The sequence below is a fragment of the Manacus candei genome, unplaced genomic scaffold, assembly GCF_025592945.1.
Source record: "Manacus candei isolate 608988 ecotype Guabito, Panama unplaced genomic scaffold, ASM2559294v1 h1tg000018l, whole genome shotgun sequence".
NCBI classification, from domain to species: Eukaryota; Metazoa; Chordata; class Aves; order Passeriformes; family Pipridae; genus Manacus; species Manacus candei.
In genome coordinates this window covers 10,166,373-10,178,732 of record NW_026138066.1, presented here as the reverse complement: position 1 = coordinate 10,178,732, position 12,360 = coordinate 10,166,373, and the positions used below count along the sequence as shown (strand labels likewise).

At 40.6% G+C, this 12,360-nt stretch overlaps 1 protein-coding gene across 1 annotated transcript in view; it reads left to right on the top strand.

The window, feature by feature from the left end:
- The window catches only part of RFX4 (regulatory factor X4), an 89,984-nt gene that overhangs the window by 13,198 nt on the left and 64,426 nt on the right, over window positions 1-12,360 (top strand). The window contains exon 2 of the mRNA XM_051784372.1: window positions 6,605-6,691. Coding sequence (XP_051640332.1) covers window positions 6,605-6,691 — 87 coding nt within the window. The remainder of the gene's footprint in view (window positions 1-6,604; window positions 6,692-12,360) is intronic.

Here is a 12,360-nt window from a genome sequence, read left to right as displayed (position 1 = left end):
CATTTAGAAATTAGATTTGCAGCCCACTAAGGGATGGCCAAAAACAGGCAGACTGCTCAGACAATATGAATTTAACAGCTGTAGAGGTTAGAAGTTCTCTGTCTACAGCAACGGTGCAACACAGCAGGAACAGTGTCTGTGGGGTGCTGGCATATCTCAGACCATGTTCAGCAAGATCAGCTCTGAAGAGAAAAGCTTGAGGAATCATGCAGACCTCAGCACTTACTCTGAGACAGACAAAAGAAGAAATTCTTAGGGTAGTGATGGCTTCCTTAATAAGAAAAGATACAGAGTATCATCCTATCAACTCCAATGAAAAATATTATATTAACTTAGTACCATGGGCTATCAAACTGGAAATGAGTGGTTCTACAATCTTCAGTCAGCCTCTTGAGCTTTTGAGTTACTGCTTTTACCTGCTAAACCTGCTGTCTGCAACCACTTTCTCTTGGTCTAACAGATCAGATGAGCAGCAAGGCAGTATTGCTGGCCAGCTCAGTACTGAGACACTTGGCAAAGAGATGCTGTGGGAAGAGATGAGTAACTCTTCCCTCTGAGAACAACGAACAAATAACTCAGAGGGGTGCTAAGACTCTGTATGCATGAGAGGAGTTCCTCCTCTGTCACTGGAACTGTAAAATTAAGCCTGTCGTCACTTCTGAGTATTCATTTTTCCAACATGTCCTCTTGTAAATCCACTAAAATTTGGTTGTCCCTTTGTATTTTATATACCTTTGCTCGCAGCTACTTACCGGTGGGTTTTTTTCTACATTTGCCTTGAAAAACTGGGGAAAAAATTACAAGAGCAACCACGAATGCAAATAAGGAACTGGACTGTGGCAGCTGTGCAATTCAAGTTGGTATATGGCTAAGGCAGTGGTCCTAACAAATCTTTTATTCTTATTCCAGTGATAACTACTTCAGTGACAAGCAAACTTATGTGAAAGAAATGCTGGTCCATGTGCAGCACCCTAAGTAATTGTGTCATGCTTATTTGTGAATTGGTTTAAAATTTGGAATAGGAGAGCCAATTTAGAGCTGAAGGCATCTGAGAGGGATTTTCGTGCCATTGCTAGGGCTGTGGTGAAATAAATGATTGTGCAAACTGATACTGTGATTACAAAAAGCCTTGACTATCTCTCTAGGACATGGGAATTCTCATACAATTTCAGAAAAAATAGCAATTCACAGTTAAGCCAGTGATACGACCACATTCAGATCAGAGTATATGGCATGACTGGGGAAAACCAGTACTGCTTACACCACTGTAGGGAATGAGGTGAGCAAAATGCAGCTCAGATTAGGAGACCACAGAGTCTCATTCTGCCTGTAAAACCTCTTGATCTCCTTTCAGGGTGCACACACGTGCCCTCAGGGCTGCAGCCAGTGGCTCTGGGTACACTTGCCTACCAGCCATGTGGCACAGCCCCTCGAGTAGGTTTTGGCATCCTGTTTGGATGCTGAGCAGGACACAGTGTCTCACAAAGGCCAGAGGAGAATCTGCTTACAGGTTGTGCTATTACTGAGCAATGCTTAGCCCTCCTGGCAGGACAGGAGCAGCAGAAGCCACTGCCAACTGCAATCAGGCCCACCTCCTCTTCTCCTCCACAGAGCCTGAGTGGCTCTTGCACTGCTCCTGTTATGGTCATGCACATGAGGGAGCAATGGGTGCTTTCTGTTCTGGGCTGCAAATATGCTAAGCCAATAACCACTACAAACGAGGGAGTAATTATCTCATTTAATGTACTGGCATTACACAGGCACCTCTGCTGTATTTCTCTCACCTCAACTGAGGCTCTGTAGGGAGAAGCCTTTTAAAGGTGTCTTCTAGGAGCAAACCCTTCCTTCTGAAGAAGATAGTATGTCAAAATAACCTGTCAAAGTTATATTTGAAAAACATTTGTGCTTCTCATTTCTGAAAGTTCATGTAAGCTCCTCCCACTGAGCAGCTCTTGTGTGTTTCCATCTGTTTTGGGAAACACTGGGTGTGCCTTCCCAGCTCAGTGTTTGAAACACCATACAAATAAAAATATGCTTGTTGGTGTGAAGAGCAGAGCCTTGGTAGGGACAGGGCAAAGCTACACAGGCCTCTGTTCTGCCTGCTTTTGAAAACAAGTTCAATTTAAACTGTTGTTAAAAGTGTGGTGGGCACATTTAATGGAGGCGAAATACTCTTGTGCTTGAGGCTCAGTGGATGTGTCAGTCTTAGCAAGATAAGGATCAAAAAGAGAAGAGGCAAAATGAGGGCCAGAAGTAGTTCCATACTTCTTTTTTAATCCATTTTTTCAGCATTTTATTTGGAACAATTTATGTTATTTGTTTGTGTCACAGTAAGTTATTCTGCCAGAAAATTGACACTGGAAAAATTATTGTAATTTGAATAACCATTTCCTTTCCCTTGCATAAGAATCCTGCAGAAGACACAATGTGTTTGTATTCAGTAATGTACAAAATTATATAGCAAAAGTTTGAAGGCTGAGGAACATAGTTGTCTGTTTCACTATAATTCGCTCTTGATCTTTGGGAAATTAAATAGTTGACCTTATATTTAAAGATGCAGCTTCAAAATGCCATTAAAAACACTATTTGCTTTCTTTGCTAATAGGATTGTGATAGTTTCCATACTGTATCACAGTCCAGAATTATCAGCATGTGACTATACTACATTTTACTACTAGATACTAATAAATATATTTACTTCGCCTTGATGTTTTTTGACTAGTGTTGACCCTTGCTCTGTTGTACTGTCCCAGTATAGCTGAGGGTACAATATGCTGGGGCTTAGGATGGGAAGGAGTCCCTGAGAACAGAGAGAGGAAATGCCTTAATGCTTGATACACTGAAAATGCAGTGAGTGGAAATACAGCCTGTATTAGATGGGATATATTTTCTTTTGCTCTCACAAGCATCTCCCACTAGAAATTTTGAGTTTCTCATGTTGTGTTAATGATTCACCACTTTATGAAGCCTGATATGCACTTCTGCTCCGTTGATGCCTGAACTCTCCATTACTCTGTGACTGTTTCTGATGTGAAAACCTGTCTGTGAGAAGTTTATAAGGTCCAAGTGCAATAATTTAGGCTTTAATCACATTGAAGCTTCCATACCACGTGACTCAATGTGTGTTTAGAACAGTGGAGTAATATGATCGGTGTCAGCCTTGGGAGCAAGTGATGGAACCTCAGCCTAGTGACACCAGGGGTTTACTGTGGGTCTTTTCCTGCAGCTCTGCAGCCAGACTGCCGGGGACAGGCCCCAGTGTGGCCCAGTTGTACATCCATGTGTCGTGAGGGAAAGAGAATTCGACGTATAGAGGGCTTTACCCAGCATGTTTGTTATGCTGGAACAGGATCTAATGCTATTAACTCTTACAGAGCTTCTAAAAGTTAGATTTAGCTTTGACTTTAGATTTTGTTTGCTCTGCCTCTTTCTCCTATTTTTTTTTTCTTTTCTTTTTTCTTGCTTGGTTCTATTTTCGGCAGATGCTATCGTATCTGGAATCTGCAGGCTGCTGAAGGGAATACTTAAAATTTTAGCAAAACTGTGGTTGTATTTTTATTTTCTTTTGATACCTGAAGACATTGTTAATAATATGGGGAGTTTAAAGCCCTGTAAAAATGTTTTTCATTATACAAACCGTAAAAAATTGCTACTTATAAAATGAAGATATTTATTAGAACATGTATTTATTTATCGATACTTAAATAATTTGGTTTATGAGTTAATACAACCTTTACATGGTTAGTCGGTGTTGTCACGTTTTGTCATCTGCCAAATAATTTGACAAATTTGCCATAAACTCCCTGACATTTTTGCTCAAAGAGTTAGTTTTCTTCTTTCTTTGGTGCTAGACAGGTCATGTATCTTTTCAGGCTTGAAGAATTTCTGTCAGCTATTTAAATGCAAGGCCACAAAGAGAAAGCCAGACTCAGGCTGCAGCAAGCTCAGCCGGGGTGATTCAGGACCAAAGGAGTTGCAGCACATACTTAAACAGCAAATGTGCCCTACTCCAGAGACTATATCTGTCAGTGTAAACCGTGTTCTTTGCCAATGGGAAAGGTGGATGTGTGCAGTTATCAGAGACAGTAAGTGAACCAGGATGGTGAAAATTGTCATCAAGTGACACTTAAAAAGTTTTTTTCCCCTACTACTTAGACAGGGAATGTGACTAAAAATGGCTGCTGCCAGTTCCCTGCCGCCGAGGGAAGAGGATGCGTTCCAGCTTCCCAGCTCTCGGTGCCGGGAGGAAAAGAAAGGGCAGAGCTGGGCATCGGTCTCTCCTTGGTGCTAATGGCAGCTGCCTTTGCTTTTACTCCCTGCAGCTGGGCTCAGAGCCAGGGGAATTATATACAGCCATGGCTGTGTGCTGAAAGGAGGAGGAGGAGGAAGGGTAATCTTTCTCAAGGCTTCTTGCACCTCTCTCTGATGTTGCCCTCGGCAGCAGGTTTCTCTCCACCTTGCAGGGATCTGGGAGGATCCAAGCTCCTGCCCTCCAGCCTGTGGTACTAAAATGGGACAGGAGAGATACCGTTTGCTCCGTTTTGGGGCAGCAAAAGAAATCTGGCACAAAGCAGCCATATCGTTGTGTTGGCCCTCAGACAAGGAGGTGATACACCCCCACCCGAGGCAGCCCAGCAACATGGGCAGGGAAAGCCTCGAAGTTGAGAGTCACCACAGGCTTGTGGGTTAATAACAGGGCAGGGGCTGATCAGACAGCCCAGGCATCACTGGCAAGTTTTACATTGTGGTGTCGGCAACATTAAAGTGATTTTTATACAAAGCTGTGTTGAATTTGACGGGAGGAGAAATACCCTTTAAAAAAATCTATTGACAACACATATTATTTTTGCTCATTTTTAAGGGAGGTGCCTCAAAGGAGCAGGCTGTAGGGAAGAGGCAGTGTGGTTGTGAGGGACCTTAGGCACAAGGCAGTTTGATGGTGAATGAGTAAGATGTACACAGGGACATGCTTGCACTGACGAAGGCAGAACCACGTAGGCAAAGAGGCACAGGGAAGGGAATAGCCTGGAGCTGCCACAACACTGCCTGAAAACCAGAAGTGCACAAAGTAACAGTACCTGAAGTCTTGTGGCAGGGCCTGGAACCCAACCTTGAAGGGTTCTCAGCAGATGCTTTCTGATGTCCCTTTTGATTGTCTCTGTGGCAGTGGAGAGTGTGTGTACAGAGCAATACGTACAAATTCGTGCAACTGTCTGGGTTTAAAAAGCATTTTTTCTGTAGGATGTATTTGGTCATGACTATTCGTCTATTTGTTTATTGGCATCCAGTGCCAAAATGAAGTCATACCAACTTTTATCTTCTATAAACCAGATGGGCAGCTTTCCCAAGACACTGGGTTCCTGCTTCCCCTTCAAGTCTGCTGCTGTGATGGGCTTTGCTGGCTGGCAGATTGCTGCCTGCGCTGTGCAGGTATCCTGATGTGTCTGGAGTGGGGGGCTCATGGAATGGAATCCAAAGCCATTTCCATGTCTTTGAAGGTGTTTCTGGCTCTGGCAGTTTGCTGACAGCGAGGTCTGTTTCCCTTTATTTCTTGTGCATCTCTTCACTCAGCGGGGTTGTTTCCTGTTGTAACTTGCGGGGTTCCCTTGCTGCCTTCTCACCTATCCCTACTTTTTCGTGCTTTGTCTGCAGGGAGCTCTATGAACATAAGCTCATTTCTGACCATGTTCACGCCCTTGAAAAATAGCCTTCTGAGGGAAGTCAGTTTATTGTAGCAATACCCAGGGATTCCAGACAAACTCAAGGACTCATATTTCATACTTTGTCCAAGGAAACACATAAGAAGGTGTAACTTTTGCCCTGAAGACCTGCAAATTCTGCTGAGTCTGGTGCATCCTCCAAAGTCATCAGGGGATGTAAGTTATAGCTTCCAGAAAGAACAGCAGAGTCAAATCAGTGTAATGCTATAGGTAACTCATCTGACTGATGGAAAGAAACTGAAAGTGGGAACAGTGGGAGGACAGAAGTGGTTGAATTTGCACTGTGGATTGACAGAGGTTTGGGCAGCTCAGTGGCTGCTGACTTGCTGTGTTGGACTTGTACCAGTGAGGAAAAGGTCTTGGTAGGGCCTGGGACTCCACCAGTGTGAGTGGGGTCGTAGGACTGGACTTCAAAGAACACAGTTTGATCCTCACTCTAACCAGCAATCACATCGATGATTAATTACACACGTTAGGATTTGTTTTCAAAACCAGTAGAAATACTTGAGGATATGCATCTTTGCCAGGCTAAGACTTGGAAATTATTGCAACTTCTGTGTTTCAATTGATTTATTTTTTTTTTTAATGTATCATATCATGGGGAGGGGAGAGAATATCCTGAGAACCTTTGTTTTGTACACAGAAGCGTTTCAGCCTCTGTAGTTTAAAAACAAACAAAAAATGAAATTGAAAAGGAACAGCTAAGTTTGAAAGCAAGAAAGGATTTTCTTGCTAAATAATGTCAGACAGAGCATGTTTTTACAGAAATGTTACAGAACACCATCTGTTGAAAAATGGTACTTTATTTAGATTTATCTGTTGCCAGTTTATTTTTTATGCAAAGAAAAACACACAAAAAAAGATCATTTTCGGTTTTTTTGCAGAGAGTTGGATTGAAAGATGCCTCAATGAAAGTGAAAACAAACGTTACTCCAGTCACACCTCTCTGGGGAATGTTTCAAACGATGAAAGTAAGTAACTTGTCATTCGCTTAAAATGACTGTGAACATGTCCAAGTGCTCATTTCCTGCTATATAAGTTGCTACATCTGGGTGATGTTTTTAGTACTGCACAATTTGAAAAGTCAACTCACTTGACATAACCAATAGTTTTATTATTTTTTTTAATATTTGCATTTTTTAAAAAAAAGGAAATAACATATCTATTGCTTAAAACAGCTAGAAGAATTTGTATGTCACTGAATAAAGGTTGGATGACCTCTAAAATGTGCTGTTAGTATCAGCTTATGAGTAAAACCACCTGTTTTGCTTTTCACTGGTGAACAACACGTGGCTGAAATAGAGTAAAAAATGTGCTGCTTGTAAATTCTACTGAATCAAAGCAGACATAGGAAATCTTTCCTTTAAGAATTAAACAATCATAGCATTAAAACATCATATACTAAACCATGATATTGATTCCTTTTCAGTCACAGAGAGGAAACAATTATCAATCTAGCTGATTTTAAAATAGCTATTTTTTCTTATCTTTTCTAATTATCATAATTTCAGATCTTGATTTTTAACAACAGCAGGTAATCAAAAAGACTCCAAAATAGTTTAAATTAACCAAATAATTTCTTTTTAAAATTGCAAGACAATTCTATCTTACCATTAGTTTTCCCTGTTTATGCAATTTCTATTCTGATTAATTTGCCTAAAGCAAAATACTCTTCATGTTAGTTTTCCTCTCAGGATTTCATACATTTGTTCATGTTATAAGACATCAATGCAGACTGAATTATTTAATTCAGTAGCTCACGTTTCCTAAATAGAAGTTTAGAAAGTGTATTTTAAATAACTTCTTAGTTGCTGAATGTCCCATTTACATTTTTTATATTTTAAGAGAATTACTTTATTTTGATATCAGGGTAAAATTACGTGCCTTGCAGCACAATGTTGTAATGGAACATGAAATTTGCTGTAGCTGGGCCTTACTCTTGTTTGTCTGGAGATATCTTTGGAGGCAATATCTCTTCTGAAGGAGAAGGGTGGTGTTAGTAGAAAAATGGTATTTATTTATGACTCCCAAATGGGCAAGGATCCTTAAAGACAGACAATAAAACTAGGAGAGGTTTGGGTTTTTCTATTTTTAAAAAGTAAGGGATTAGAAATTAATTTATCTTTAAAAATTGTAGTGAATGTACAAACATCAGCTTGTTAATTTGCATTTTATGAGAACCTATGAGAGATATGAATTTGATTTCACTCTGATTCTACTGAGAAAGTGATGAAAGAAATCTGTAATGAATGAGATGTGACTTCAGACTCTTAATAGGGCCAGAATTCAGGACTCAACTCTACTGACTTTAGTGAACTTTCCTTAGACTCACAGTTCAAGACAGTATTGTCAAGGAAATTATTTAGCAGCATTAGCTACATTAATAGTAAAATTATAATTTCACTATTACAGGTATCCTTCTAGGTTTTGTTCTAGATTTGTTACCTTAAACAGGTTGTGACCAAACTTGCAGTAGTTTGTTATATGTGCTTTAAATGGGAACATGAGAAACTTCCACCTACCTTGGACCTGCATGGTTTAGCAAGAGCCCATATTTCAGACAGTGGCATTGAGAAGATAGGACAGTGATTCCTTCTGTTTTCTAGGACTGGAATTAAGGGGCAGGCAATGCTAATGAAAGGAGGTGAATTCAGAACTGATGGAACAAGTACAGAAATGAATTTGTCCCACTATTCATGTGCAGAAGACATTATTGTCACAGTATATTATGGAAACCCAAATGAGAGTGAGAGTTGATTTTATCTGGCTTCCTTCTTAATAGCCGGTTCTACCAGATGCTTCCTTTGCACTGATTACCAGCATTTCTGCAGTGCAGATAAGAGAATTAATCCACCTGAAAAGTCATCCTTGTTTTGAGGGGGAGGTGAGAGAGAGAAGAAGGTGAAGAGGAAGGAGTAGGAAAGCAAAATAAGCCACTTGTCCATCAGCAAGACCAATAATCCGTGAAATTCAGAACAAACTAGAAGTTTCACCTTAGAAATCATTGTACTGTGTGCTCCATTACAGCCCTGGAGTTCTTTCCAACATTTCTCTAACAGTGCCCACACACCAACCAAGAAATTTCCAAACTACTGTGTCACTTTTTGTCCATCCTCTCTCATACACTTGCAAACAGCAGGAGGCAAAATGTTTTGAGAAAACCTACGTAACTCTATTTGAATTCTTCAGAATGGTGGTCAAATTGCTGTTGTCAGTGTAGCTCCAATTTTCATCTGGAGCCAAAAGAAGGCATCATCCATCCTTCCCTTGACTAGTTTTTTGTCTCTAAATACACTAGGTAGCAGTTGGCTGGATTCTACCAGAAAAAAAATGTGGGTTTGGTGTTTGGTTAGGATTTTTTTGGCCTTGTATCCACTGGAGATTATAAGAACTTGTGCTGTGAACTGATAATGTTCTTACTGACCATCATGCTTGCTCTTGTGACTGTTTTTTCCTGGATGATTTTTAGAGTTCATAGGGTTTTAGGACAGGAGTAATAGTTTTTCTGGTCTCCTTTTCTACTGATGAAGTATGCTACAGAGCCATACGTCAGGCCACAGAGGCCCTTTGCAATCTTCTATTCTCATCCAGATACCTCCAGGCCTCTTAAACCTGCATTAAATTGTGAAAGGAAGCAATGACTCACAGCTGAGGATTCCCATGATTGCTATGCTTCTTGAGGTGTTTCTTACCCTTTTAAAACATTTTATGACCTCTTCCAAAAAAACCTTTTGTATTCTAATATAAAAATTACCAGTAAATTTTATTTCACTTTCCAGTTTTTTAAACACTTTCCCTCCTACCACTTCTACATTCCACATATTAGTCAAAAGACTCAAGGAAAAGGGAATGGTACAACCTTGCATTCAATAATTAAAAGAAAAACACCCTCACATTATTTTATGTGTACTGTGCACTGAGCCAGATTAGCCAAATTGAAATAGGGATCTGGAAAAATACAAATAAAGGCTTATGAAAGTTTCACTTTCAATTCCATTGGAAAGAAGTCATGGTGCTACTTGGTGAAGTGGAAGGATTGCTTCTCCAAATTTTCTTGCTTAGTTAGAAATGTGAATGTAGAGAGTTCATATGAGATAAAAGAAAATATTCACACTAGTTTTTGTACTTCAAAAGCAGTGTTCAAAATCCACAATCTCACCAGCTGAAACGGACTTATCCAGTAACTCCTTTTCTTATTTGAACTAAACTTCTTACTCTTCCGTTAAAAAAAAAAAAACAACAAACTTTTTAAAAAAGAGCTACTTGTTTTCATTGAAATTTTCCTTGGGGAAAATTCTTGCTTTTTCAGTCATACCTGCTCAGTGAGAACTCTGCTCCTATGTTTCTCAGAGGGTTTTAAAAAATCCCACTGTTTAAAAAACACAGAATACATGCTAATGAGCCTGAATCTCATTTATAGCTACATGTAAGAAAGAGACAAGATAGCTTCTGACTATAATTAAATTCTAGCTAAGGCCACTTTTGAGAATAGTCAGAATGTGGCCTGCAAGGGCTACCGAGGAGGAGGCTATTTCTCTGAAAAGTGTGGAGCTAACTGAACAAAGGGAATTGTTTTATCCATATAAAGCTACTAATAGCAGGTTAGCTGCTTTTGAGATGCATGCAGGCAGCACTGGAAAGTAGAGAGTTCTTCAACTACCTCCACAGTGGAAAGAAGAACTTTACTCCATTTTAGTTATGACAAACAGACTAACATACTTCACAAAAAGGTGTGCTAATGCAGGGGCTTCACTTTGGGTTGTTCCACACACAGTGTTTAAGGCAGGATGCTCAAAGAGGTGCTGAGCATAGCTCCTATTGTCTCCATGTCTTGCCCCAAGAAGTCCCTCAAGCTGTACCTAAAATCAGGCCACTGAAGTTAGACGATGCCACTGAGAGCTCAGGGAAAGCCACAAAGACACAAAGAGAACTCTACTCTGGTGGCTTTGAAACAGAATTTTGAAAATAGAAAGATGGAGCTGTTATCAAAGAAACTTACATGGAGTTTGGGAAGAAAAAGATTTGTTGATATCTCTGGGAGCCAACAAATATTGTTTTTCTATGATGATCCTTGGTTTTAGTATCTTTGAAGGCCCCTTCTGTGTTGAGAGTTTTACCCATTTGAATTTTAAGAGTATTGAATTTTAAAAGGTATGAGTTCATTTTAATCTACAGTGTTGGTCTGATGGGGACTGATAACTGAACAGGCCAAAAAGTAAGAAGTGCTATTTTCCCTTTCCTTTTCCATGTTGTGCAAAGAGTTCTGGGGTCAGACTCGAGTCAAGAGTTACAGAAAACATTCCTTGCTCAGTATGGAAGCCATCAAGTGCTTCTACCAATCAAAATATAAAGAATAGGGATATTTATTATTTTCTGCTAGTCAATTATCTGATAAGATTATATAGTTAAAATGTACAAGGTAGAATTATGTGTAATGCTGAAAGTTTGTATTTCTAGATCCCCTCTATTCCTATACCATGCACAATTCTTTCCATCTAATAGAAAAGAGAAAGTTTTCAGAAAATAAATACTTCAGACAACACCGGGTGAAAATGAGAAATATATTGGCTGACAGTTGGTCCACTACCAAAAAACAAAGTAGCTCTGTGTTCTTGTACAGAGAATTGGTTTGGGGGGAGAAAAGCACTAAACCTGTGAAAAATTTAGTTTTGTTGAAAATCCACCTTTCAATGGGAAATACTTTATGGGAAATGATGCTTAAATGTTTTTTTTGAGTAAATTCATCATTCTCCTACTTTGTACTGAGAGACAGTTCATGGAGGATGTTGGAGAGCCTTGAAGGATCTCCAGGAAAAAAACATACCTGAGGAGGAAGATATAAATTGCAGCTTATTATCTAATTGTTAGTTTGTGTTATTAAAACAAATCCTTACATGGGAGGAGCTGAGTAAGGCTGGCTTGAAGTGTGTCTTAGGGCAGGTAAAGCCCCTGCTCAGGGGTGCTCGCTCTTAATGCAAGCAAAAAGCAGCTGGAGGAGAGATGGAAGGGGTGTGGAGACCCTAATATTGTGTGATTTAGATATAATGTCTGAGGGAGTGTCACATATCCAGGGGGGAATTCGGTCTGGTTAGCACAGGTGAAAGCCGCCCGGTAACAGGTCCTTGAGCTGAGGAGCGGCAGCCGCGGCCGCTCGGCATTCAGGCCCCGTGTGCCGGGGGTCTGTTGCACGCCGACCGTTTGTTTGGGAAAAACAAATGAAAAACACAATTTAAAAGTGATTTGAGATGTGTGTGTTGGTCCTGTGCGCTGAATAAAAGCGGTCCCTGAAAGGCAGGGAGGGAGTGTGCGGCCCAATAATTAGGGGTCCATTGTCATGCAGATGCAGAAGGGGGGCAGCGCTGGGGGTCCGCGGGAGCTGCAAAACGGGATTTCCTGACACTCCGGGGAGCGGCCGAGCGGGATAAAGGATGTTCGGTTAGCACAGCTTCCCTGTGTGCAATGGGAGAAATGCTGTGGCGCGGAGGCTGGAGACAGGGCGTTCCGAAGTGGGGTGTTATTTGTGTGCCTGGGTTCGCGAACAGCACAAAAGGCCTCCCGACGGGGTCTCGTGTTCAGAGGAGGTCGCTCGTAAGATCGGCTCTCTTAAGATTCAGCATCCTAAAGGCCCGCTTAAAATAAC